The sequence below is a fragment of the Pseudophryne corroboree genome, chromosome 2 (genome assembly GCF_028390025.1).
Source record: "Pseudophryne corroboree isolate aPseCor3 chromosome 2, aPseCor3.hap2, whole genome shotgun sequence".
NCBI lineage: Eukaryota > Metazoa > Chordata > Amphibia > Anura > Myobatrachidae > Pseudophryne > Pseudophryne corroboree.
The window spans coordinates 151,270,913-151,297,885 of record NC_086445.1 but is presented as its reverse complement, the minus strand read 5'-3'; the positions used below and the strand labels follow the sequence as shown (position 1 = coordinate 151,297,885).

At 46.8% G+C, this 26,973-nt stretch overlaps 1 protein-coding gene and 1 long non-coding RNA gene across 4 annotated transcripts in view; one reads left to right on the top strand and one right to left on the bottom strand.

Moving 5' to 3' along the window:
* Positions 1 to 1,660: 1,660 nt before the first annotated feature.
* CCNA1 (cyclin A1) lies at positions 1,661 to 15,975 on the bottom strand. 3 transcript variants are annotated; one of them, XM_063951841.1, is made up of 9 exons: positions 15,697 to 15,975; positions 14,056 to 14,270; positions 11,834 to 12,017; positions 11,587 to 11,711; positions 11,223 to 11,446; positions 3,709 to 3,913; positions 2,832 to 2,945; positions 2,345 to 2,478; positions 1,661 to 2,268 (listed from the first exon to the last, which is right to left on the bottom strand). In XM_063951841.1, exons 2-9 carry the CDS (start codon positions 14,248 to 14,250, stop codon positions 2,220 to 2,222), a joined length of 1,230 nt encoding a protein of 409 aa, XP_063807911.1. In that variant the 5' UTR covers positions 14,251 to 14,270; positions 15,697 to 15,975; the 3' UTR covers positions 1,661 to 2,219. The 3 variants fall into 3 exon arrangements, with proteins under 3 accessions (XP_063807911.1, XP_063807905.1, XP_063807910.1); XM_063951835.1 differs by having other exon boundaries at positions 11,780 to 12,017; positions 15,697 to 15,974; XM_063951840.1 differs by lacking the exon at positions 15,697 to 15,975 and adding an exon at positions 15,160 to 15,598 and having other exon boundaries at positions 11,780 to 12,017.
* The window catches only part of LOC135004626 (uncharacterized), a 76,514-nt gene continuing 65,511 nt past the window's right edge, over positions 15,971 to 26,973 (top strand). Inside the window, exon 1 of the long non-coding RNA XR_010205362.1 lies at positions 15,971 to 16,243. This is a non-coding gene — a long non-coding RNA (uncharacterized LOC135004626). The remainder of the gene's footprint in view (positions 16,244 to 26,973) is intronic.

Below are 26,973 nucleotides of genomic sequence, written 5' to 3'. Positions count from 1 at the left end.
CCACAAAGTATTGCTTCCAGACAAGTCATGCTTATAGCTGATCTACCCTACAATTTCCTTTCTAGGAATGCAAGGCCACCAGCAAGTGACTGTTGGCATTGCTTTCATGGCTGGGAAGTGAAAGAAAACCTCACTCCCATCTGCCTCAGCATTGTTGTGGATGTTTGCTGACTAACCCACCTGCTGTTGCTAGGTGGCAATCCATTGCCTAGAACAGGGGTGGGGAACCTTTTTCTACCAAGGGCCATTTGGATATTTATCAAATCCTTCGGGGGCCCTACAAAAATATGCCCCCAGTCAGTCGATATGCCCCCAGTCAGTCGATATGCCCCCAGTCAGTCGATATGCCCCCAGTCAGTCGATATGCCCCCAGTCAGTCGATATGCCCCCAGTCAGTCGATATGCCCCCAGTCAGTCGATATGCCCCCAGTCAGTCGATATGCCCCCAGTCAGTCGATATGCCCCCAGTCAGTCGATATGCCGTCAGTCAGTCGATATGCCGTCAGTCAGTCGATATGCCGTCAGTCAGTCGATATGCCGTCAGTCAGTTGATATGCCCCCTAGTAGCGACACGCACACACACACACACACACACACTTTAAAAGAAAAGACAACCACAATACTCACCAGCCCCGCTCCGTTGCCCTCCGCCTGGCCGCTCACTCCTTAGAACTATGGGAGAGAAGTCATGACATCTCTCCCATAACACCGCACAGCAGCACACTGCCAGAGCTCAGGAGTGAGCTCCAGCCTCCGGCTGCTACTGAGGGTAAGAAGCCAGGTGCCCACTAGTAACAAAATCTCAGCAGGCGCCCAGCTAGGTGAGCCGGGCCGGATCAAGTGGCTCTGCGGGCCTTATACGGCCCTCAGGCCTGAGGTTCCCCACCCCTGGCCTAGAACAAGTCCAGTGTGAAGGACAGATTCCTACATATAAGTGTTGTGACCCTGTCAAACACTTTACAGGCAGACCAATTGTGCAATGACCAGATTATGACACTGGTATTGACATAACATCAACTGCTAAGTATTGGGACAGCCACCCTGACTTCACATGTCTAGCCAGCACCATTTCAGCAGCACACGCTAACAGAGCAGTTACCCACATTTAAGTCTGCTGCCAAAGCACCTCTCAAATCTGTTGAAGACTAGCACATAAGCCATGTTTGTGCCCCCCCCCCCCCCCCAAAAAAAAAAAAAAATGATATATAGATAGAACACACACACACACACACACACACACACATCCTTGCACCAAGCATAGTGACTTTGTAGTTATAGGACAGCATTTAGATATGTTGTCTTAGCCAGTGTTTAAGAATGCAGCTTGTGACCACTGACAGGAAGAGAATCACAGGGGTAGTTTTTGCTAGAAGTTCCACTCCAATTCCCTGGCAACCTTTAAGTTGTTTCAGTATGGAGGCACCTTAAGAGGCAAGAGTTGCAGAGTCATGAAAGGCCTCATCTTATCCATTTGCTGTACAGTAGTTGATCATGAGAAGTCTTACTAGACCACATTACACATGGACAGTGGCTCTTATGGCATTTGTCTGAGCCTTTGTGTACTAAAGAGGCTGTAATACCATTAGGGTCACAGGAGTTTCATGCCATGCATCCACACAAGTTTTCCCATATGGACATTTGCAAGTCTACAAAGACGACATTGGATGGAAAAGTAAATTGTTTATTAAAATGCTTACATCAGGACAGCATATGGAGGACAGCATATGGATGACACAAGATGTCCAGTGCAGGTATGCCACAGATTGTTCCAGCAAAGTCTGCACATAGGCAGTTACTGTTCCCTGGACAAATGGATGTGACAGCTTCTGTGTACATAGTAAAATTATGTAAACCACCATGTAATTAACTCATCTTCATTGTTTGTTACATTTTGACTAGGACACTTTTGTACCCTTGTGATCCCATATAATCCCTATTGCACCTTTCCTGTGCCAAGTCAAGTTTATTCAGGTCTGCAGCCAAAAAACTGGAATTCTGGCCAGGAGTCAAAAAAAAAAAAAAAAAAAAAGTAATACTTCTACAGCTTTCCTATAGTTGCACATTAATAAATTAAGTCTATCCTTAAGAGTGGTCATATAAAAAGTGCGCAAGTTTAAAAAAGATCCTATTTGACACTTGGCCAGCAGTGTCTTTCTAAAAGGAGACCAACACTGTTGATCCTGAGGTAAGTGCTACATAAATCATTAAAAGCTCTTCAGTCATAGCAAAAGTGTCTGAGGGAGCGCCAGGAGAGAGACCTGCATGTACCTGGAAGAGACAGAAAGGAGTCAGGTTCTGTTGATGCCTCTCGGCCATTTCTACATGAATCTGTGATGTCACTTACTTGGTTGCTTTGTATTTTTCCCTGATGGCTTGCTGTGGTTGGTGAGGCGCGCTAAGACAGGCTCTGTGCAGATCAGCCAGACATGGTGCTATGTCACTCAATGTGTAGCCCGTGAAGGCTTCAAGAGTTGACGGCTGTTTAGAGACATAACATGGACATTAATTGTTCCAACAGCTAATCACACCCTACAGAGATCTATACCAAGTACACATTATTGCTGTGAATGGTCTCACAGAAACCATTTCTGGGTCTTTGACTGAGATTTAAGAGTGGGAGGAATAGCATCCTTTTCTCTACCACCTACAAAGCCCCCCCCCCCCCCCCCAATTGCAGTTCTCAAACAGAATGGTTAATAGAATACACTGTTGACAGAGCTCTGCACCCAACTTCCTTAAGTTAAATTGATGGGTTATAATCCTTAAAGAAAACTGTTGGATATTTGAAGTTAATGGTCCTCAGTAGTTTGTTGGTTATGAAAGCTGCTTACCCAAAAGATTCTGTCAACTGTGTAGTTTGCCAGACAATAAGCTGCAGCTGCAGTGAGAGATGGCACATACTTCAGGAAAGGCTCCACGTGGAGTAGGGTTAGTTCTGCAGTATACTAGAAAGGGAAGGAAAAAAAGAATATAATTATATATATATATATATATATATATAGAGTTTACCCACAGCCTGGTAATATTGTAGACCTCTTTCAAGTTGATTTAAGAGTCTAGACCAGAGCAGGCAAAACCAGTCCTTAAGATCTACCAACAGTTCACATTTCCCAGACCACCTTGCTGGTGCACAGGTGTAGTCATTACTAATTAAAATGTGTTGCATTCATTCCCAACTGACAATTCTACAGATCTCCAAGAGGCCTGGAAAACATGAACTGTTAGATCTTGAGTACCAGTTTGGCCAGCCCTGGTCTAGATGATCCGAAAAGTACCACTTCAGTCTCCTTGGGTCTCACTGAAGTGTGGAAAGTTCCTCAAGGCTACTAAGCCTTTTGAGTCACAGCAAGGACAGATAATAGAACTACAGACAGGTAAAATGAACTCAGGAGCCAATAAGGTTAGATTAATGAAAAGATTAGAGATTAAACTACAATACTTTAATCAGAGGTTCCAAACGCAGTCCTCAAGGCACCCCAACAGTCCAAGTTTTAGGTATATCCATGGCTCAGCACAGATGGTTAAATCAAATTGACTGAGGTACTAATTAAGTCACCTGTGTCCAACACAGATACATTTAGAAACTGGACTGTTGGGGTGCCTTGAGGACCGCATTTGGGAACCTCTGCTTTAAGCACTTCTAATAGTAAGCCAACTGCATGGGGATATAAGTTACAGCTTAGTACTGGGACATTCTATCATTTTTACCATTGCAAGATACTCCATCTTGGGGCAGACATTCTGCTTGTGAAAATACTGCTGGAGGAATTGTATGATTGTAGGGACAGTCAGATCGAAGGCCAGCACTTTCAGCAGCAGGTGTTCCATGCGTAGCAGCTGCTTTTTGGTGTAGGTATCATCTGTTATATACACAAACTCATCCACATCAGGGGGGTAGATCTCTTCATATTTTCTGCAATGACAGGTTACATTTTGATTCAATGTAGTCAGTTTTTGCCATTTGATATCACAAATTAAAACCTCTGGAAGTCTATAGCAGATTCTGGTCTGTTAGTTCAGCAGAAGTTTGTGCATTTTTCCTTCATCCCCAGTGACCATTTACATCTAGAAATAAGGCACACTTTATTACAGCAAGGTTCAATTTGTTAATGCAATTAGTAATATGTTCCTAAATATAAAATCCCTCTGAAAAGTTAGATTCTGTAGTCATGCTGGGTAAGGTTACATTGATGGGGGATTGAAGTCATGATTCACATATTCAAACAGGAAAGTCCATTAGATAATGATGTTTACATTTCAGACTAGCACACTAAAGAGTCTAAATGTATATTGACCACTTAACATTTTAAACATCTGCTTAGCCAAAGTGTTAATCCTGTTAACTAGCCAGAACTGAAGGCTTTATTGCAGTAGACCTGTTATACTCGTTTTGGCAGTTTTAGGCATCAAATGACTCTTAAATTTGACCCAAGTCAGCAGCCCAAGAAGGGACTACCAGTCAAGATACTGTAGTATTAATAGCGCTTAAGTACCAGCACTCTGAGAGCTACCCTGCCTGGTTTAGGCTCTTCAGCTATTGCTTAGATGTACAGTATGCTGGAATTTCAGTGCAAGCTTCAGAAGTTAGGAGACAAGAGCTGGGCTGCAATGAACTCAGTTTCATCCATGCAGGCTAACCTGACTTTTTTTTTAAAGGGGCGATCATGGACAAGGCATGATTTAGCCTAGTACATGATTGTTTTTAAATGGGGCAGTCAGTTCAGCCGGCATCCCAAACAGCCAGCGAACTTGGACTTCATTACATCCCACCCAAAAGCTATATTCATGTTACAACACTTAGGGCGGTATTCAATTCTTTTCACCCCCTTCCACACCAGTACTGTTTCTGCTGATGGGCATGGTGTAATTATTTCAGCTCACTACCCCTGAGGTAGTGAGGGTGCCCAACCCTTTATGCAGCTAAATCCGATTATTGGCGCAATAAGAATTTACTAACCGATAATTCTATTTCTTGTAGTCCGTAGTGGATGCAGGGAACTCCGTAAGGACCATGGGGAACAGCGGCTCTGCAGGAGACTGGGCACAAAAGTAAAAGCTTTAGGACTACCTGGTGTGCACTGACTCCTCCCCCCCATGACCCTCCTCCAAGCCTCAGTTAGGTACTGTGCCCGGACGAGCGTACACAATAAGGAAGGATTTTGAATCCCGGGTAAGACTCATACCAGCCACACCAATCACACCGTACAACCTGTGATCTGAACCCAGTTAACAGTATGATAACAGAGGAGCCTCTGAAAAGATGGCTCCCAACAATAACCCGATTTTTGTAACAATAACTATGTACAAGTATTGCAGACAATCCGCACTTGGGATGGGCGCCCAGCATCCACTACGGACTACGAGAAATAGAATTATCGGTAAGTAAATTCATATTTTCTCTGACGTCCTAGTGGATGCTGGGAACTCCGTAAGGACCATGGGGATTATAGCAAAGCTCCCAAACGGGCGGCAGAGTGCGGATGACTCTGCAGCACCGAATGAGAGAACTCCAGGTCCTCCTCAGCCAGGGTATCAAATTTGTAGAATTTAGCAAACGTGTTTGCCCCTGACCAAGTAGCTGCTCGGCAAAGTTGTAAAGCCGAGACCCCTCGGGCAGCCGCCCAAGATGAGCCCACTTTCCTTGTGGAATGGGCTTTTACAGATTTTGGCTGTGGCAGGCCTGCCACAGAATGTGCAAGCTGAATTGTACTACAAATCCAACGAGCAATAGTCTGCTTAGAAGCACCCAGCTTGTTGGGTGCATACAGGATAAACAGCGAGTCAGATTTCCTGACTCCAGCCGTCCTGGAAACATATTTTCAGGGCCCTGACTACGTCCAGCAACTTGGAGTCCTCCAAGTCCCTAGTAGCCGCAGGTACCACAATAGGCTGGTTCAAGTGAAACGCTGAAACCACCTTAGGGAGAAATTGAGGACGAGTCCTCAATTCTGCCCTATCCGTATGAAAAATTAGGTAAGGGCTTTTATAGGATAAAGCCGCCAATTCTGAGACACGCCTGGCTGAAGCCAGGGCTAACAGCATTACCACTTTCCATGTGAGATATTTTAAGTCCACAGTGGTGAGTGGTTCAAACCAATGTGATTTTAGGAACCCCAAAACTACATTGAGATCCCAAGGTGCCACTGGAGGCACAAAAGGAGGCTGTATATGCAGTACCCCCTTGACAAACGTCTGAACTTCAGGAACTGAAGCCAGTTCTTTTTGGAAGAAAATCGACAAGGCCGAAATTTGAACCTTAATGGACCCTAATTTTAGGCCCATAGACAGTCCTGTTTGCAGGAAACGACCCAGTTGAAATTCCTCTGTAGGGGCCTTCCTGGCCTCGCACCACGCAACATATTTACGCCAAATACGGTGATAATGCTGTACGGTTACATCCTTCCTGGCTTTGATCAGGGTAGGGATGACTTCATCCGGAATGCCTTTTTCCTTCAGGATCCGGCGTTCAACCGCCATGCCGTCAAACGCAGCCGTGGTAAGTCTTGGAACAGACAGGGTCCCTGCTGGAGCAGGTCCTTTCTTAGAGGTAGAGGCCACGGGTCCTCTGAGCATCTCTTGAAGTTCCGGGTACCAAGTCCGTCTTGGCCAATCCGGAGCCACGAGTATAGTCCTTACTCCTCTCCTTCTTATGATTCTCAATACCTTGGGTATGAGAGGCAGAGGAGGGAACACATACACTGACTGGTACACCCACGGTGTTACCAGAGCGTCCACAGCTATTGCCTGAGGGTCCCTTGACCTGGCGCAATACCTGTCTAGTTTTTTGTTGAGGCGGGACGCCATCATGTCCACCTTTGGTTTTTCCCAACGGTTCACAATCATGTGGAAGACTTCTGGGTGAAGTCCCCACTCTCCCGGGTGGAGGTAGTGTCTGCTGAGGAAGTCTGCTTCCCAGTTGTCCACTCCCGGAATGAACACTGCTGACAGTGCTATCACATGATTTTCCGCCCAGCGAAGAATCCTTGCAACTTGTGTCATTGCCCTCCTGCTTCTTGTGCCACCCTGTCTGTTTACGTGGGCGACTGCCGTGATGTTGTCTGACTGGATCAGCACCGGCTGACCTTGAAGCAGAGGTCTTGCTAGGCTTAGAGCATTGTTGATGGCCCTTAGCTCCAGGATATTTATGTGAAGTGATGTCCCCAGGCTTGACCATAAGCCCTGGAAATTTCTTCCCTGTGTGACTGCTCCCCAGCCTCTCAGGCTGGCATCCGTGGTCATCAGGACCCAGTCCTGAATGCCAAATCTGCGGCCCTCTAAAAGATGAGCACTCTGCAACCACCACAGGAGAGACACCCTTGTCCTTGGTGACAAGATTATCCGCTGATGCATCTGAAGATGCGACCCGGACCATTTGTCTAGCAGATCCCACTCGGCAGATTCTTGCGTGGAATCTGCCGAATGGGATTGCTTCGTAAGAAGCCACCATCTTTCCCAGGACCCTTGTGCATTGATGCACTGAGACTTGGCCTGGTTTTAGGAGATTTCTGACTAGTTCGGATAACTCCCTGGCTTTCTCCTCCGGGAGAAACACCTTTTTCTGGACTGTCCAGGATCATCCCTAGGAATAGAAGTCGTGTCGTCGGGATCAGCTGCGATTTTGGAATATTGAGAATCCAACCGTGCTGGCGCAGCACTATCTGAGATCGTGCTACTTCGACTTCCAACTGTTCCCTGGATCTTGCCCTTATCAGGAGATCGTCCAAGTAAGGGATAACGAAAACTCCCTTCCTTCGAAGGAGTATCATTTCGGCCATTACCTTGGTAAAGACCCGGGGTGCCGTGGACAATCCAAACGGCAGCGTCTGAAACTGATAGTGACAGTTCTGTACCACAAACCTGAGGTACCCTTGGTGAGAAGGGTAAATTGGGACATGTAGGTAAGCATCTTTGATGTCCAGAGACACCATATAGTCCCCTTCTTCCAGGTTTGCAATCACTGCTCTGAGCGACTCCATCTTGAATTTGAAACTTTGTATGTAAGTGTTCAAGGATTTTAGGTTTAAAATTGGTCTCACCGAGCCGTCCGGCTTCGGTACCACAAATAGTGTGGAATAGTATCCCTTTCCCTGTTGCAGGAGGGGTACCTTGATTATCACCTGCTGGGAATACAGCTTGTGAATGGCTTCCAATACTGCCTCCCTGTCTGAGGGAGACGTCGGTAAAGCAGACTTTAGGAAACTGCGAGGGGGAGACGTCTCGAATTCCAATTTGTACCCCCTGAGATACCACCTGAAGGATCCAGGGGTCCACTTGCGAGTGGGCCCACTGCGCACTGAACTTCTTGAGACGGGCCCCCACCGTGCCTGAGTCCGCTTGTAAAGCCCCAGCGTCATGCTGAGGACTTTGCGGAGGCGGGAGAGGGCTTTTGTTCCTGGGAACTGGCTGTTTGCTGCAGCCTTTTTCCTCTCCCTCTGCCACGGGGCAGAAATGAGGCGCCTTTTGCCCGCTTGCCCTTATGGGGCCGAAAGGACTGCGCCTAATACGGCGTCTTCTTAGGTTGAGAAGCTACCTGGGGTAAAAATGTGGATTTTCCAGCAGTTGCCGTGGCTACCAGGTCTGATAGACCTACCCCAAATAACTCCTCCCCCTTATAAGGCAATACTTCCATGTGCCTTTTAGAATCCGCATCACCTGACCACTGCCGCGTCCATAAACCTCTTCTTGCAGAAATGGACAGCGCGCTAACTCTAGATGCCAGACGGCAAATATCCCTCTGTGCATCACGCATATATAGAAATGCATCCTTCAAATGCTCTATAGTCATTAATATACTGTCCCTATCTAGGGTATCAATATTTTCAGTCAGGGAATCCGACCACGCCAGGCCCGCACTGCACATCCAGGCTGAGGCGATTGCTGGTCGCAGTATAACACCCGTGTGAGAGTATATACATTTTAGGATATTCTCCAGCTTTCTATCGGCAGGTTCCTTTAGGGCAGCCGTATCAGGAGAGGGTAGTGCTACCTGTTTAGACAAGCGTGTGAGCGCTTTATCCACCCTAGGGGGTGTTTCCCAACGTGCCCTATCCTCTGGCGGGAAAGGGTACGATGCCAATAACCTTTTAGGAATTATCAGTTTTTTATCGGGGGAAACCCACGCCTCATCACACTTCATTTAATTCCTCGGATACAGGAAAAACTACAGGCAGTTTTTTCTCACCAAACATAATACCCTTTTTAGTGGTACTTGTATTATCAGAGATATGCAATACATTTTTCATTGCTTCAATCATGTAACGTGTGGCCCTAGTGGAAGTCACGTTTGTCTCCTCATCATCGACACTGGAGTCAGTATCCGTGTCTGTGTCTGCCATTTGAGGTAACGGCCGTTTTAAAGCCCCTGATGGCGTTTGAGACCCCTGGACAGGCACAAGCTGAGTAGCCGCTTGTCTCATGTCGTCAACTGTCTGTCGTAAAGAGCTGACACTGTCACGCAATTCCTTCCATAAGCTCATCCACTCAGGTGTCGACTCCCTAGGGGGTGACAACTGTATAATAGGCAATTGCTCCGTCTCCATCTCATTTTCCTCCTCAAACATGTCGACACAATCGTACCGACACCGCACACACACAGGGAATGCTCTGATAGAGGACAGGACCCCACTAGCCCTTTGGGGAGACAGAGGGAGAGTTTGCCAGCACACACCAGAGCGCGCTATATATATATATATATATATATATATATATATATATATATATATATACATACATACATATACACACACACACACATACACACACCACTATAAAATGTGCTTTTCCCTTTATAGCTGCTGTTAGTATTAAAACTGCGCCAAATTAGTGCCCCCCTCTCTTTTTTACCCTTTTCTGTAGTGCAGGACTGCAGGGGAGAGTCAGGGAGACGTCCTTCCAGCGGAGCTGTGATGGAAAATGGCGCCCGTGTGCTGAGATAGGCTCCGCCCCCTTCTCGGCGGCTTTTTTGGTGAGTTCTGGCAGGGGTTAAAATACATCCATATAGCCCTGGGGGTTATATGTGGTGTATTTATGCCAGCCAAGGTGTTTTACATTGCTGCTCAGGGCGCCCCCCCCCCCCCCCCTAGCGCCCTGCACCCTCAGTGACCGGAGTGTGAAGTGTGCCTGAGTAACAATGGCGCACAGCTGCAGTGCTGCGCGCTACCTTGTTGAAGACTGATGTCTTCTGCCGCCGATTTTTCCGGACCTCTTCTTGCTTCTGGCTCTGTAAGGGGGCCGGCGGCGCGGCTCTGGGACCGAGCTCCGAGGCTGGGCCTGTGTTCGGTCCCTCTGGAGCTAATGGTGTCCAGTAGCCTAGGAAGCCCAATCCACTCTGCACGCAGGTGAGTTCGCTTCTTCTCCCCTTAGTCCCTCGATGCAGTGAGCCTGTTGCCAGCAGGTCTCACTGAAAATAAAAACCTAAAACTAAACTTTCACTAAGAAGCTCAGGAGAGCCCCTAGTGTGGACCCTTCTCGGCCGGGCACAAAAATCTAACAGAGGCTTGGAGGAGGGTCATAGGGGGAGGAGCCAGTGCACACCAGGTAGTCCTAAAGCTTTTACTTTTGTGCCCAGTCTCCTGCGGAGCCGCTGTTCCCCATGGTCCTTATGGAGTTCCCAGCATCCACTAGGACGTCAGAGAAAACAGGGATCACTTTAGAAAGGAGGAGATTGGGTGGTATTCAAATGATATATCGCGCCCATAGTGTTAACAATTAGGATATTATGCCTTTCTAGATACTCCTAAGGAGGAAATATTTGAACATGACACAGGAACATTTGTATTAGCCCAATGGTTCCAAAACTCAAGGACACCTAACAGTCCAGGTTTTAAAGATATCCATGGCCCAGTACAAACGGTCAAGTGAAAGTGACCGATGTACTAATTAAGTCACCTCTGGCCAAGCATGGCTATACTTAAAACTTGGTCCTTGAGGACAGAGTTTGGTAAATCACTGTATTAGACCATTACACAATATTAGCAAATCGTCTGAGCAAAGTTTGCCCACCCCATTGAATTTGTTTAATGCTTTAAGAGTGCCATAAACTTTCACTCTTACTCAGGCAGAACAATTGATAAATTACTTCCATATGGATTTGTTGTCCAAGTAGTTTCGGAAAACTTGTGCTCATCATGTCACACCACACACACACACAAGTCAAAGGCAGATTTATATTGCATTGCACACACTTAATACAACTGTACAGTTGTTTGCATCTCAGCACTTACGAAGCCAGGAGAATGGCAGCTGTTCCTACAAGCTGAAGCTTCCCTCTCAGTACAGACATGCAGGATAGGAATCTGTCCAAATAGTTTACAGCCAAATACAAGGTCTCGTTGTGCAACTTATACTCTTCCCGAACTTCAACAAGCCAATCTATTAGGATGGCCCTCATGGTGGAAGTAATGTCTGGCTGTTTCCTCATGTAGAAAGGCTTGGGTCTATGTTTAATCTAGATAAGGGCGTAAAACATGAGTCAATACACCAGACTTGTCATTGAAGTACAATGATCAATTGAGAAAGCATAAGTGCTTAATAGGAGCCCATGTGTTTACCAAGGACCTGCACCAAGGTAGAGTGCCTATAACTTACTTCTGCCTCACGCAGATACTGGTGAATCTCATCTATATATTCAGACACTGTAGCAGCCTCTGTATCGGCATCAGTAGTATCTTCAATTGGATGCTGGAAGGTGGTGTCCACCATCATTGGTGAGGCTGTATCAATACACACCAAGTTAGTACCAAGTGTTATCACATACAGAGTGCAGGCAAATACTACTTACCTGCACTAACTTCTAGTAGCAAATGGAACTTCTGTTTCACAATGTTTTCCTCACTTTCTTCAAAACTTGGGACTTCCACTTCAAATGAGCAGTTCTCTTTGAGGTCCTCTTTGTCATCCACATAAATAGTGAAGCAAGGCTGGACGGCCACTGGAGCAGCATTTGTAGAGAATGTCTTCCCAGCAAGAGAGTACACGTTCTCAGCTCCCGAACCAGCTTTAGAAGTAACAGCTGCAGCCTGAAATGCATTGGAGAAGATAGTTCATTTTTAGAAGTTTTATGAAAACATTCTAGTTTGTTCTGAAGATCTCCAGAAGACTAACAAGTTTTGATTCATGTTAGAAATAAGATTGGGAGATGCACTTTTACATAGGACATGTTACAGTCCATAACATGCATCTAGATTAAGAATATAGTCCTGTTTTAGTCACAGGAGGCATCCACTGTTACTTCTTTATTACTGCAGTTATAGTTCTTCATCCAAGACCCACCGAAATGGTCAGTGCTAAAGCATGTAAGGCCAGGGGTAGTAGTTTGTAGAATTAAGCACATCCTGTGGAGCCAGGCCGATAGGCAATGGCTTCTGTCTAGTATGATGCTGCATTCACTACACTCCTTCAGTCTAGGAAAATTCAAACGACTACAAGACCAGTTGATGGCAACACCAAGGGTTATACAGTCAGAAGTTTGTAGAACCAGTTATTTAGGTTTTTAAAGCCATGGGACAGGGCTTCACCAGGAATCCCTGCTGGAGGGGAGTTGTGCACCACTTTTCTTAATGTGTGAACAATGGCTGCTCTCATCCAATACTGGAATGAGTTGGACAGGGTAGGAACCCTTATACCCCTTTACATAGTAACCAAGGTTGAAAAAAAACAAACAAAAAAAACAAAAACAACCCACAATTGTCCATCAAGTTCAACCTATTTGGACTTTAACACCAAAATCCTGGGTCTGACAAGATTTGGAACACTAGTCCAACCCAGGTCAGGGAGCGTTCACATCACATGGGTGAAACTGGTATGACTATGCAAGATCCGATCTAGAGCCTTCAGACAGAAGATAATTATTCCATGAATATATTTAATGTTGAGGTATCAGCAGATACAGGTTGAGTATCCCTTATCCAAAATGCTTGGGACCAGAGGTATTTTGGATATGGGATTTTTCCGTATTTTGGAATAATTGCATAACATAATGAGATATCATGGCAATGGGACCTAAATCTAAGCACAGAATGCATTTATGTTTCATATACACACAGCCCGAAGGTAATTTTAGCCAACATTTTTTATAACTTTGTGCATTAAACAAAGTGTGTCTACATTCACACAATTCATTTAGGTTTCATATACACCTTATATACACAGTCTGAAGGTCATTTAATACAATATTTGTAATAACTGTGTGTATTAAACAAAGTTTGTGTACATTGAGCCATCAGAAAACAAAAGTTTCACTATCTCACTCTCACTCAAAAAAGTCCGTATATCGGAATATTCCGTATATCGGATATTTGGATATGGGATACTCAACCTGTATACCCATTAGTTAGAATTAAGGCATCCTCTAAGTCAGCGGCTCCCAAACTCTGTCAAGGATCACCAACAGGTCTTATTTTCCAAGTCTCCTCTCAGAATCACAAGAGGAGTGTGCACTGCCCGTGCCACAGTCCGCTCGTAGCGCTCTATTGAAAGCGTCCCTCCCAAAATGGCCACTGCCTCAGGAGTAGACCGTTAAAGATACTTGAGCCACCTCAAGTATCTTTAAAACCATCTGAGGTGGTCTCCATTTTGGGGACGTTACAAAATTTTTAACTTGAAGCAGGCACAAACTGTCAGGTGAGATCCCCTGACAATGAGCAGGTACTGCATACTGTGGGCATTACTGTGGGGACTTAATATGGCGCAAGGGGCATAGCATGGTGCTGCTCTGCATGTGCATAGGAATTTCTTTAATAAAGAAAATTTTAGGGGGCCCTAACAATTTGTCAGGCCTGCCCCCCCCCCCCCCCTAATTATATTTCCTGCAGAGTCAGTACAGCAAGTGCCAACATAAGGAAGGGAGCAGCAGTGAGGCTCTACTTCATTTAGCCAGTTACATTAGGACATGCCCAAGCACAGCTATTGCTGGCTAACAACCCTCAGGCACTGGGGAAGCTCAGAATCCAACATCTATGAATGAGAGGGGGAGAAGACTGGCACATCCTTACCAGGCTTCACTAGTCGAGTTTATGCTTTACTTTCAGGTTATCCATATCAATATACAGTAGTTACCTGGCTAAGCAACCTCTGCCGCTGATCATTTTCACTTATCACTCCAAGAATAGTTCTCTGCATTTGTCTCTGAGGCTGTAGATTGGATTGAACTACAGTTCCTGGCTTAGAGAGTGCAGTATTGTAACATCCATCATAGATTTCCATGCCAGCTTTAGCTGCAAAAGGGAGACTGGATGCACTATTACGACGCATTTTCAAGTCTAACACAGCAACTAAGGGAGGGAAAGAAAAGAGAATAAACATTTATAAGAAATCTATAAAAGAAACATAAAAGCCAGAGGTGAAGAGGTCAATGAGAAGGCTGCAGCAACATTAATGCTCTAGTTACTATCAACTGAAGTCTTCTACACTTCTAGTAGAGCTATCCCTGGACAGTGGAGGAAGCAATTACGTGTTAAACCAGTATTAAAGAAACCCATAACTACAGTAAAAACCATTAACACTAAAGCACCCCAATATTCAAAGAGCTCCCACGGCATGTTGAATCAAAGTGCAGACTCATGAACACTGTTGGTCAGCCACACAGGATTACTGCCTACACCACTGGTTCCCAAACTGTGTGCCGTGGCTCCCTGGGATGCCTTCGGGACACTTGCAGGGGTGCCTTGGATTGGTGGTCCAGGACCAATTCAAATTATTTATGTCAATATAATAGGCAAAACTAGTGCTAGTAGCTGTCAGTCATAAAATATGTGGCCAAACAGAAGCAAATCTTGTCCCCGTCCACACAATTGAGCCTAAGGATAACAAACACATTCTAAATTTCTCAAGAAGACATTTTTGGCCTTGGGGTGCCATGAAAGAAATTCTGATACTCTAAGGCACCGTGATTCAAAAATGTTTGGAAACCACTGGCCTACACTGTTTATCATGGAAGAAACAGTTTAAAGCAGCAAGATGTACAGCTTAGGTTCAACGTTGCATTTCTAGCAAGTCATAAATTAGTAAAGTTGTGCCCAAATTGTATTGTAGCTTATAGATCACATCTGTTACAGTAAGCAAAAAGGTATAACCCAGTTAGCCTTACGGTTTAAAAAGATTCGGCATTAGTGCCAATATAAAGCTCCACTGTAATTACCATACAGCACTTCTAAACTGTACCTTAGCCAGCATACGAGGTGTAGGGGGTAGAGAACAGGAGCATTCCGTGGAACAGTACACACACCTTTCCCAAAACTCAAACCACAGCCATCAGTCATAACAGGAGTAACAAGCGAGCTGAGACCACTTAACTAGAGATCTATGGCTATTCATTAGTTATACAAGTTCATTTATATAAAAGGTAACACCGCACAGAATTAATTTAAGAGTAGAAAGATCATTAGTGTACGGATCTATAGAGCCTAGCATCCCATAGACCGGTGACTACCCGGGAGGCGGCGATATTCTGCGCAGCATTACAGGGAAGAGTAACAGTTACTAGCACGGGGGAACCGGCCATCACCGGGGAGAGCGGCGGCAGCCAGCCAAGAATATGTAATATGACCTTCTAGATATATAGCCTTAACGCGATAGGGCAGCCCAGGGACACAGCACAGGTATAGCAGCACCCCGCAGGGTCACTGCCGCTGTGCAGTCACCGGGTGACCCGCCAGCGTTCTAAAATTCAAACACGCCGCGGAGAGCGCGGCACATTACCGGATAAGACGACAACCTCAGACAAGCACCGAGCACAGCTATCCCCCTCCCCCGCACTCCCGGTATTTATATGGGGCTGGTAGACCGGGTGATTGCCGCCAGCTGCGGTGATGAGGGGGGCGGAGATGGCAGATGCGGCTCAGGTGTGCAGGAGGTAGGAGCGCGGGTCCGTAGGGATGTGCACGGCAGGGGAGCTCCCGCTGCCGCTGCCTCTGATAGCTGCCAGAGAGACACCGCTGATTTCAATCAACCCGCGTTTGAGAGGTCTGACCAATCCGAGGCCGATTTACGGGACGTCACGTGGTGGCGTCGCCATGACCACCGAAAGCGGCGTGCTCCGAGGCAGCTGCAGGAGGCGACGTCTCTATGGCAACCACTGACAGCTCTCCTGTCACAGCTGAGCCTCAGAGATGGCCAAATGTCTCAGCACTGCATGCAGTTACACATTACCTTCCGGGATTGTGTACTGCTGGGGAAACACAGAAATATTTCTCTGTGTATATATAGCAATATATGGGACAATTCGATATATGGTCCTGATACCAAGGTTATTATTATTATTATTATTATTATTATTATTATTATTATTATTTATATGGCGCCACAAGGGATCCGCAGCGCCCAATTACAGAGTACATAAATAATCAAAACAGGAAAACAGTAACTTACAGTTGATGACAATATAAGACAATACAGGGTAAATAAGCATATCTTCAGCAGCAGACGACCCTGACGTAAGTATCAGGTGGCAGAAAACCGCGGGGTTTGTTGCAGTCGAAGATTGTTAAAGTAAGAAAAGGATAAGCACATGAGGGAAGAGGGCCCTGCTCATGAGAGCTTACATTCTGGTATGAGGGAGATGTACTCTAATGTAACTTATCTATGCTGAGGAATATTTAGTGCTGATTTTTTGTAAAAGAAAGTCCCCAGAGAGGTTTTGCAGAAACTTACCTCATCATCAATATCTGGCTTGTTGCATTAGCGTGTAGCTGAAGCAATACACAATGTGTCCTGGGCTGCCCAGATGTGCATACAGGATATTAGGGGGAAATTGCACATGCACGAGGGCGCCCGGAGGCGGTGGTGGGACATGGTAGTAGCCATGGCGCAATCTTCTCGTGGTGCCTCGTGTTATTTTACAAATAACGATAAACTCCACTTTTCACTGTTTAGGAAGTGCCTGTCACATTTCACTGAGCAGGACTGGTCATCAGTAAGAGAATCTAAGGGCACCACTGGCTAAATCTTTCATTTCCTCACAGAATGCCTTTTATAGTAATTATTAGCCCTTTCTTCAGCAAAAACGTCAGTAAGGCAGAAATCAGGGGTTATCAACACTTGACAAATTTGCCCCAAAGGTCAAAATCTCATGATCAGGGAGGTAACACAGCAGAGCCGGCCCCAAAACTCCTATAATAGGATTGATCACAATTACTGCATTAATAGTCCTCTAGGCGTTACTACATAAATGTGTATACTGTATATATACAACAAAACAGTTCCTTAGTCCCCGGTGCCCTCCATAGGTACTTCTAGCATGCAGTCCAACATACAATGCAGATAAGGCGAGACTCAGTAATAAAGCAGACACAGCAGGTGTATTACAATGCTTCAATGTACTTTATTCCACTGTCATCAGGTATTCCTAACCAAGATGGGCGCCAGCTATACTTTGGCAATGCGCAGCGCCACCTTGTCACTGTGTTAGAGCACCACAGTGGAAGATGAACGTCTTCCACTTAGCTCAGTGAGACTCTGAGATTACTGCTAGCCATGACCAGGGCCGGATTAAAGGTGGTGGGGGCCCAGGGCAACCTAGATTGTGGGGGCCCCCACCTATGATCTCTGGCGAAGTCTCGCCATCACCCCCTCCCCCTCTCCTCCCGGGGTCACGCGCACGCACACACTTACATACATATACACACACACACATACATGATACACACATATATACACACACACACACCTTCACTTACATTTCAGTAGGGAGCGCAGGATGTCCGGTGGTTTGCAGTCACTGTCTCGTGGGAATTCCCTGTCCCACGAGACTGACTGTGCAGGAGCTCCTCGGCGGCCGCTGATTACTGAACAGCTGAGCCGCTGAAGGAAGACTCCTATAAAACCGTTTTGTAGGAGTCTTCCTTCGGCGGCTAAGCTTTTTAGTAACAGCTTTTCTGTGAAACTTAGGGTGTGGGTTCCCTAATGTGTGGGGCCCCGGGACGGCCGCCCCTCTCGCCCCTGCCTTAATCCGGCTCTGGCCACGACCTCTTCAGAGACACTGATACCGCTTGCATCCTGTACTGCTACTCTGATACAGTCATCTGCTGGTGATCTGTATGCTCCGTTCAAGCTCTGCACCGTGTCAAGAGTCTGTGTAAGCCTTGAGTCCTGGTGGAGAAAGTGCGCTATATAAATAAAATTATTATTGTAACTGTGAATACAGCTGTACAAATGTTGGACTTTGTGATAATCAGTGCTGAAAGTAGGGTGGTACAGAGTACCATTAAGAAATATGGTGGTGGTACTCAGTACCACCAGCTCACAGCTGGGGCATCATTTATAAGGGGCATTTTTGTGTGTGAGACATAAAATGGTGTCAGTGACATAACTGTGTGTTGCATAATATGTAATAGGCATTACAGTGTGTGGTATAATATCTAAGGCATTACATTGTGTGGCATAATGTTTTATGGGCATTATGGTGTGTGGCATAATGTGTAATGGGCATTACGGTATGTGGCATAATGTGAAATGGGCATTACGGTGTCTGGCATAATGTGTAATGGGCATTACGATGTGTGGCATAATGTGTAATGGGCATTACGGTGTGTGGCATATATGTGTAATGGGCATTACGGTGTCTGGCATAATGTGTAATGGGCATTACGATGTGTGGCGTAATGGGCATTACGGTGTGTGGCATATATTTGTAATGGGCATTTCTCTAACGTCCTAGTGGATGCTGGGGACTCCGTCAGGACCATGGGGAATAGCGGCTCCGCAGGAGACAGGGCACAAAAGCAAGCTTTTAGGATCACATGGTGTGTACTGGCTCCTCCCCCTATGACCCTCCTCCAAGCCTCAGTTAGGTTTTTGTGCCCGTCCGAGAAGGGTGCAATCTAGGTGGCTCTCTTAAAGAGTTGCTTAGAAAAAGTTTTTAGGTTCTTTATTTTCAGTGAGTCCTGCTGGCAACAGGCTCACTGCATCGAGGGACTTAGGGGAGAGAATTTCAACTCACCTGCGTGCAGGATGGATTGGATTCTTAGGCTACTGGACACCATTAGCTTCAGAGGGAGTCGGAACACAGGTCTCGCCCTGGGGTTCGTCCCGGAGCCGCGCCGCCGACCCCCTTGCAGATGCTGAAGATTGAAGAGGTCCGGAACCAGGCGGCAGAAGACTTTTCAGTCTTCCTCAGGTAGCGCACAGCACTGCAGCTGTGCGCCATTGTCTGTCAGCACACTTCCCACAGCGATCACGGAGGGTGCAGGGCGCGGGGGGGGGCGCCCTGGCAGCAATGTAGAATACCTGTATGGCGAAAAATACATCACATATAGCCCTTGAGGCTATATGGATGTATTTAACCCCTGCCAGACTTCACAATCTCCGGAGAAGAAGCCCGCCGAAAAGGGGGCGGGGCCTATTCTCCTCAGCACACAGCGCCATTTTCCCTCACAGAAAGGCTGAGGGGAAGGCTCCCAGGCTCTCCCCTGCACTGCACTACAGAAACAGGGTTAAAACAGAGAGGGGGGGCACTGATTTGGCGATATACATATATATTAAATGCTATATGGGAGGAACACTTATATAAGGGTTGTCCCTGTATAATTATAGCATTTTGGTGTGTGCTGGCAAACTCTCCCTCTGTCTCCCCAAAGGGCTAGTGGGTCCTGTCCTCTATCAGAGCATTCCCTATGTGTGTGCTGTATGTCGGTACGTGTGTGTCGACATGTATGAGGAAAATGTTGGTGAGGAGGCGGAGCAAATTGCCTGTAATGGTGATGTCACTCTCTAGGGAGTCGACACAGGAATGGATGGCTTACTTATGGAATTACGTGGTAATGTCAACACGCTGCAAGTGGGTTGACGACATGAGACGGCCGGCGAACAAATTAGTACCGGTCCAGGCGTCTCAGACACCGTCAGGGGCTTGTAAAAACGCCCATTTACCTCAGTCGGTCGACATAGACCCAGACACGGACACTGATTTCAGTGTCGACGGTGAAGAAACAAACGTATTTTCCTTTAGGGCCACACGTTAAGGGCAATGAAGGAGGTGTTACATATTTCTGATACTCCAAGTACCACAAAGAAGGGTATTATGTGTGAGGTGAAAAAACTACCTGTAGTTTTTCCTGAATCAGATAAATTAAATGAAGTGTGTGATGATGCGTGGGTTTCCCCCGATAGAAAATTATTGGCGGTATACCCTTTCCCGCCAGAAGTTAAGGCGCATTGGGAAACACCCCTCAGGGTGGATAAGGCGCTCACATGCTTATCAGAAAAATATCCTAAAAAGTATACACACACATGCTGGTGTTATACTGTGACCAGCGATCGCCTCAGCCTGGATGTGCAGAGCTGAGGTGGCTTGGTCGGATTCCCTGACTAAAAATAAACAGGGACAGTATTTTATTGACTATAGAGCATTTAAAGGATGCATTTCTATATATACGAGATGCGCAGAGGGATATTTGCACTCTGGCATCAAGAGTAAATGCGATGTCCATATCTGCAAGAAGATGTTTATGGACACGACACTGGTCAGGGGATGCAGATTCCAAACGGCACAAAGATGTATTGCCGTATAAAAGGGGAGGAGTTATTTGGGGTCGGTCCATGGGACCTGGTGGCCACGGCAACTGCTGGAAGATCCACCGTTTTTTACCCTAAGTCACATCTCTGCAGAAAAAGACACCGTCTTTTCAGCCTCAGTCTTTTCGTCCCTATAAGATATCTGCCCAGGGATAGAGGAAAGGGAAGAAGACTGCAGCAGGCAGCCCATTCCCAGTAACAGAAGCCCTCCACCGCTTCTACTAAGTTCTCAGCATGACGCTGGGACCGTACAGGACCCCTGGATCCTACAAGTAGTATCAAAGGGGCACAGATTGGAATGTCGAGGCGTTTCCCCCCTCGCAGGTTCCTGTAGTCTGCTGTACCAATGTCCCCCTCCGACAGGGAGGCAGTATTGAAAACAATTCACAAGCTGTATTCCCAGCAGGTGATAATAAAATTACCCCTCCTACAACAAGGAAAGGGGTATTGTTCCACACTATAGGGTGGTACTGAAGCCAGAAGGCTAGGTGAGACCGATTCTAAATCTGAAAAATTTGAACACTTACAAGGGTTCAAATCCAGATGGAGTCACTCAGAGCAGTGATAGCGAACTGGGAACAAGGGGACTATATGGTGTCCCGGGACATCAGGGATGCTTACCTCCATGTCCCAAAATTTGCTTTTCTCACCAAGGGTACCTCAGGTTCGTGGTACAGAACTGTCACTATCAGTTTCAGACGATGCCGTTGGAGTGTCCAAGGCACCCCGGGTCTTTACCAAGGTAATGACCGAAATGAGGATTCGTCTTCAAAGAAAATGGACGACCTCCTGATAAGAACAAGGTCCAGAGAACAGTTGGAGGTCGGAGTAGCACTATCTCAAGTAGTTCTAAGACAGCACGGGTGGATTCTAAATATTCCAAAACCGCAGTTGTTCCGACGACACGTCTGCTGGTCCTAGGGATGATTCTGGACACAGTCCAGGAAAAGGGTGTTTCTCCCAGAGGAGAAAGCCAGGGAGTTATCCGAGCTAATCGGGATCCTCCTAAAACCAGGAAAAGTGTCAGTGCATCATTGCACAAGAGTCCTGGTAAAAAATGGTGGCTTATTACGAAGCGCTTCCATTCGGCAGATTTCACGCAAGAACTCTTCAGTGGGATCTGCTGGACAAATGGTCCGGATCGCATCTTCAGATGCATCAGCGGATAACCCTATATCCAAGGACAAGGGTGTCTCTCCTGTGGTGATTACAGAGTGCTCATCTTCTAGAGGGCCGCAGATTCGGCATTCAGGATTGGATGCTGGTATCCACGGAGGCCAGCCTGAGAGGCTGGGGAGCAGTCACACAGGGAAAAAATTTCCAGGGAGTGTGATCAAGTCTGGAGAATTCTCTCCACATAAATATACTGGAGCTAAGAGCAAATTTGTAATGCTATAAGCTTAGCAAGGCCTCTGCTTCAAGGTCAGCCGGTATTGATCCAGTGGGATAACATCACGGCAGTCGCCCACGTAAACAGATAGGGCGGCACAAGAAGCAGGAGGGCAGTGGTCAAAACTGCAAGGATTTTTCGCTAGACGGAAAATCATGTGATAGCACTGTCAGCAGTGTTCATTCCGGGAGTGGACGACTGGGAAGCAGACTTCCTCAGCAGGCACGACCTCCACCCGGGAGAGTGGGAACTTCATCGGGAAGTTTTCCGCATGATTGTGAACCGTTGGGAAAGACCAAAGGTGGAAATGATGGCGTCCCGCCCGAACAAAAAACGGGACAGGTATTGCGCCAGGTCACGAGACCTTCAGGCGATAGCTGTGGACGTCCTGGTAACACCGTGGGTGTAACAGTCGGTGTATGTGTTCCCTCTTCTGCTTCTCATAACCAAGGTATTGAGAATTATAAGACGTAGAGGAGTAAGAACTATACTCGTGGCTCCGGATTGGCCAAGAGGGACTTGGTACCCGGAACTTCAAGAGATGATCACAGAGGACTAATGGCCTCGGGAGCTAAGATGGGATTTGCTTTCAGCAAGAACCATGTCTGTTCCAAGAGGAACCGTGGCATCTGCCTCTAAGAAAGGACCTGCTCCAGCAGGGACCTTGTCTGTTCCAAGACTTACCGCGACTGCGTTTGACGGCATGGCGGTTGAACGCCGGATCCTAAGGGAAAAGGCATTCCGGAAGAGGTCATACCTACCCTGGTCAAAGCCAAGAAGGAGGTGACCGCACAACGTTATCACCACTTGTGGTGAAAATATGTTGCGTGGGTGAGGCCAGGAAGGCCCCACGAAAAAATTTCAACTAGGTCGATTTCTGCACTTCCTGAAAACAGGAGTGTCTATGAGCCTCAAATTGGGGTCCATTAAGGTTCAAGTTTCGGCCCTGTAGATTTTCTTCCAGAAAAAATTGGCTTCAATTCCTGAAGTCCAGACGTTTGTCGAGGGAGTATTGCATATACAGCCCCTTGTGTGCCTCCAGTGGCACCGTGGGATCTCAACGTAGTGTTGGGATTCCTCAAATCATATTGGTTTGAACCGATCAAATCTGTGGATTTGAAATATCTCACATGGAAAGGGACCATGTTGTGGCCCTGGCCTCGGCCAGGCGATTGTCAGAATTGGGGGCTTTGTCTTAAAAAAAGCTCATATTTGTTTTTCCATTCGGACAGGGCAGAACTGCGGACTCGTCCCCAGTTTCTTCCTAAGGTGGTGTCAGCGTTTCGCCTGAAACAACATATTGTGGTGCCTGCGGCTACTAGGGACTTGGAGGACTCCAAGTTGCTAGACGTTGTCGGGGCCCTAAAAATAGATATATATATATATATATATATATATATATTTCCAGGACGGCTGGAGTCAGAAAGTCTGACTTGCTGTTTATATTGTATGCACCCCAAAAGATGGGTGCTCCTGCTTCTAAGCAGACTATTGCTCGTTGGATTTGTAGTACAATTCAGCTTGCACAGTCTGTGGCAGGCCTGCCACAGCAAAAATCTGTCAATGCCCATTCCACAAGGAAGGTGGGCTCATCTTGGGCGGATGCCCGAGGGGGTCTCGGCTTTAAAATTTTGCCGAGCAGCTACGTGGTCAGGGGGGAACACGTTTGTAAAATTCTACAAATTTGATACCCTGGCTGAGGAAGACCTGGAGTTCTCTCATTCGGTGCTGCAGAGTCACCCGCACTCTCCCGCCCGTTTGGGAGCTTTGGTATAATCCCCATGGTCCTGACGGAGTCCCCAGCATCCACTAGGACGTTAGAGAAAATAAGATTTTACTTACCGATAAATCTATTTCTCGTAGTCCGTAGTGGATGCTGGGCGCCCATCCCAAGTGCGGATTGTCTGCATTACTTGTACATAATTATTGTTACAAAAATCGGGTTATTATTGTTGTGAGCCATCTTTTTTAGAGGCTACTTCATTGTTATCATACTGTTAACTGGGTTCAGATCACAAGTTGTACGGTGTGATTGGTGTGGCTGGTTTGGGTCTTACCCGGGATTCAAGATCCTTCCTTATTGTGTACGCTCGTCCGGGCACAGTACCTAACTGAGGCTTGGAGGAGGGTCATAGGGGGAGGAGCCAGTACACACCATGTGATCCTAAAAGCTTGCTTTTGTGCCCTGTCTCCTGCGGAGCCGCTATTCCCCATGGTCCTGACGGAGTCCCCAGCATCCACTACGGACTACGAGAAATAGATTTATCGGTAAGTAAAATCTTATTTACGGTGTCTGGCATAATGTGTAATGGGCATTATGATGTGTGGCATAATGTGTAATGGGCATTATGGTGTGTGGCATAATGTGTAATGGGCATTACGGTGTCTGGCATAATGTGTAATGGACTTTACGGTGTCTGGCATAATGTGTAATGGGCATTATGATGTGTGGCATAATGTGTAATGGGCATTACGATGTGTGGCATAATGTGTAATGGGCATTACAGTGTGTGGCATAATGTGTTATAAGCATTACAGTGTCTGGCATAATGTGTAATGGGCATTACGGTGTTTGGAATAATGTGTCAGGGACATTACGGTGTGTGGCATAATGTGGCCATGCCCCTATTGTCATGTAGCCACTCTCCTAGTTTTGTGTGACCACATCCCCTCATGACACGTGACCATGGCCATTTTTACTATCAGTACTACTAAGAAAAAATTCTACTTGCACCACTGGTGATAATTGAATGTGTTTTGTTTTATTAAAGGTGTGTCAGCTGTGATTCGTTCATGACTGTTGGTTCTTATTAGCATTTAAAAGGGGCACAAACTTTCTGAGCATGTAGAGTAATGCTTAGCATAACTGCCTCACTGCACTGAAGTCATGAGTTAAGTTCCCAATTAAGGCCCAGTCTGTGAAGAGTTTGTATGGTCTCCCCTTATTTGCGTGGGTTTCCCCCTGGGTACTTCCATTTGCCACACTCGAAAAACATACTGGTACTTAATTGGTTTCTATTGAATATGTTTTAGGGAATATAGGGCCTAATTCTGAGATGGCCGCAGCCACGCGGTAGCTCGCAGTGGCCGCTTCCATCTGGTCTGCACATGCGCACTAACCACAGTGCACGTGCGCGACCTTACACATTGGGGCCGCATCCAGGAAGGATGAGGCCACAGTGTGATTGACAGCGGCGGCTGTTGGAGGGGCGTCGTTGGGAAAGGGGGGCTGGATGTACCGAACAGAGGTGTGTCGGGAGTGTTTTCGGGGTGACTGCGTGACGTCACACGCTGCCACTTCAAAAAAAAGATGGACACCGACCACCTGACAGCGCAGCCAGGCTGCGCTGGTGAGGGTCAAATTTAGATCAAATGCCTCCGCAATCTCATTGCGGGTGCATCGGAGGACGGCCTCACACATGCTGGGCGGCCATGCCCTGTGCTTGGCGGCCCCCAGCATGTGCGGAGATGAACGCAGATCTGGCTACATATGCAGCCATCTGCATTCATCTCTGAATATCCCCCATAGACTGTAAGCCCCAATGCATTAGGGATAGTTGTAAATTAATAAATAGTCTCTGTAAAGTGCTGCGTATTATGCAGGGGCGGCTACAGGCGCGCTTACCATATAGTGCAGGGGGGAACCGCTTAGCACATATATTCGTCTGACGAAGTCTTTGTGACAAAACCGGTCAGGGTGTGATCTCACGATGCTCTCTCTGCTCTGACCTCCGGCATCCTCCTACTGCACCAGCGCTATCCAGCTCGGAGCCGTATGCACACACGGCTGGTCCGTGTAACATCTTGGCGGCTGGCGGTTTCACGTGGTCTGCCTCTGGAGACTCGTTGTTCTGTGGGACGAGCATTGCCTGGAGGGTAACATTTTATGTCTTGTGGTAACCAGCCCACAGTGTTTTATTCTCTGGTACGAGTTCCATCTCTCTGGAGTTACAGCTAGAGATGTGCACCGGACATTTTTCGGGTTTTGTGTTTTGGTTTTGGATTCGGTTCCGCGGCCGTGTTTTGGATTCGGACGCGTTTTGCCAAAACCTCCCTGAAAATTTTTTGGCGGATTCGGGTGTGTTTTGGATTCAGGTGTTTTTTTACAAAAAACCCTCAAAAACAGCTTAAATCATAGAATTTGGGGGTCATTTTGATCCCATAGTATTATTAACCTCAATAACCATAATTTACACTCATTTTCAGTCTATTCTGAACACCTCACACCTCACAATATTATTTTTAGTCCTAAAATTTGCACCGAGGTCGCTGGATGGCTAAGCTAAGCGACACAAGTGGCCGACACAAACACCTGGCCCATCTAGGAGTGGCACTGCAGTGTCAGGCAGGATGGCACTTAAAAAAAATAGTCCCCAAACAGCACATGATGCAAAGAAAAAAAGAGGTGCAATGAGGTAGCTGTGTGACTAAGCTAAGCGACACAAGTGGCCGACACAAACACCTGGCCCATCTAGGAGTGGCACTGCAGTGTCAGACAGGATGGCACTTCAAAAAAATAGTCCCCAAACAGCACATGATGCAAAGAAAAAAAGAGACGCACCAAGGTCGCTGTGTGACTAAGCTAAGTGACACAAGTGGCCGACACAAACACCTGGCCCATCTAGGAGTGGCAGTGCAGTGTCAGACAGGATGGCACTTTAAAAAAATAGTCCCCAAACAGCACATGATGCAAAGAAAAAAAGAGACGCACCAAGGTCGCTGTGTGACTAAGCTAAGCGACACAAGTGGCCGACACAAACACCTGGCCCATCTAGGAGTGGCACTGCAGTGTCAGACAGGATGGCACTTCAAAAAAATAGTCCCCAAACAGCACATGATGCAAAGAAAAAAAGAGACGCACCAAGGTCGCTGTGTGACTAAGCTAAGCGACACAAGTGGCCGACACAAACACCTGGCCCATCTAGGAGTGGCACTGCAGTGTCAGACAGGATGGCACTTCAAAAAAAATAGTCCCCAAACAGCACATGATGCAAAGAAAAAAAGAGACGCACCAAGGTCGCTGTGTGACTAAGCTAAGCGACACAAGTGGCCGACACAAACGCCTGGCCCATCTA

Coding starts and splice junctions, on each gene's coding strand:
- CCNA1 (XM_063951835.1), bottom strand. CDS start 14,250: ATGCGTCGTAATAGTGCATCCAGTCTCCCTTTTGCAGCTAAAGCTGGC. Junction 12,018..14,055: donor GGCAGAGGTTGCTTAGCCAG/GTAACTACTGTA, acceptor AATGCATTTCAG/GCTGCAGCTGTTACTTCTAA. Junction 11,447..11,586: donor AGTATCTGCGTGAGGCAGAA/GTAAGTTATAGG, acceptor GCCCTTATCTAG/ATTAAACATAGACCCAAGCC.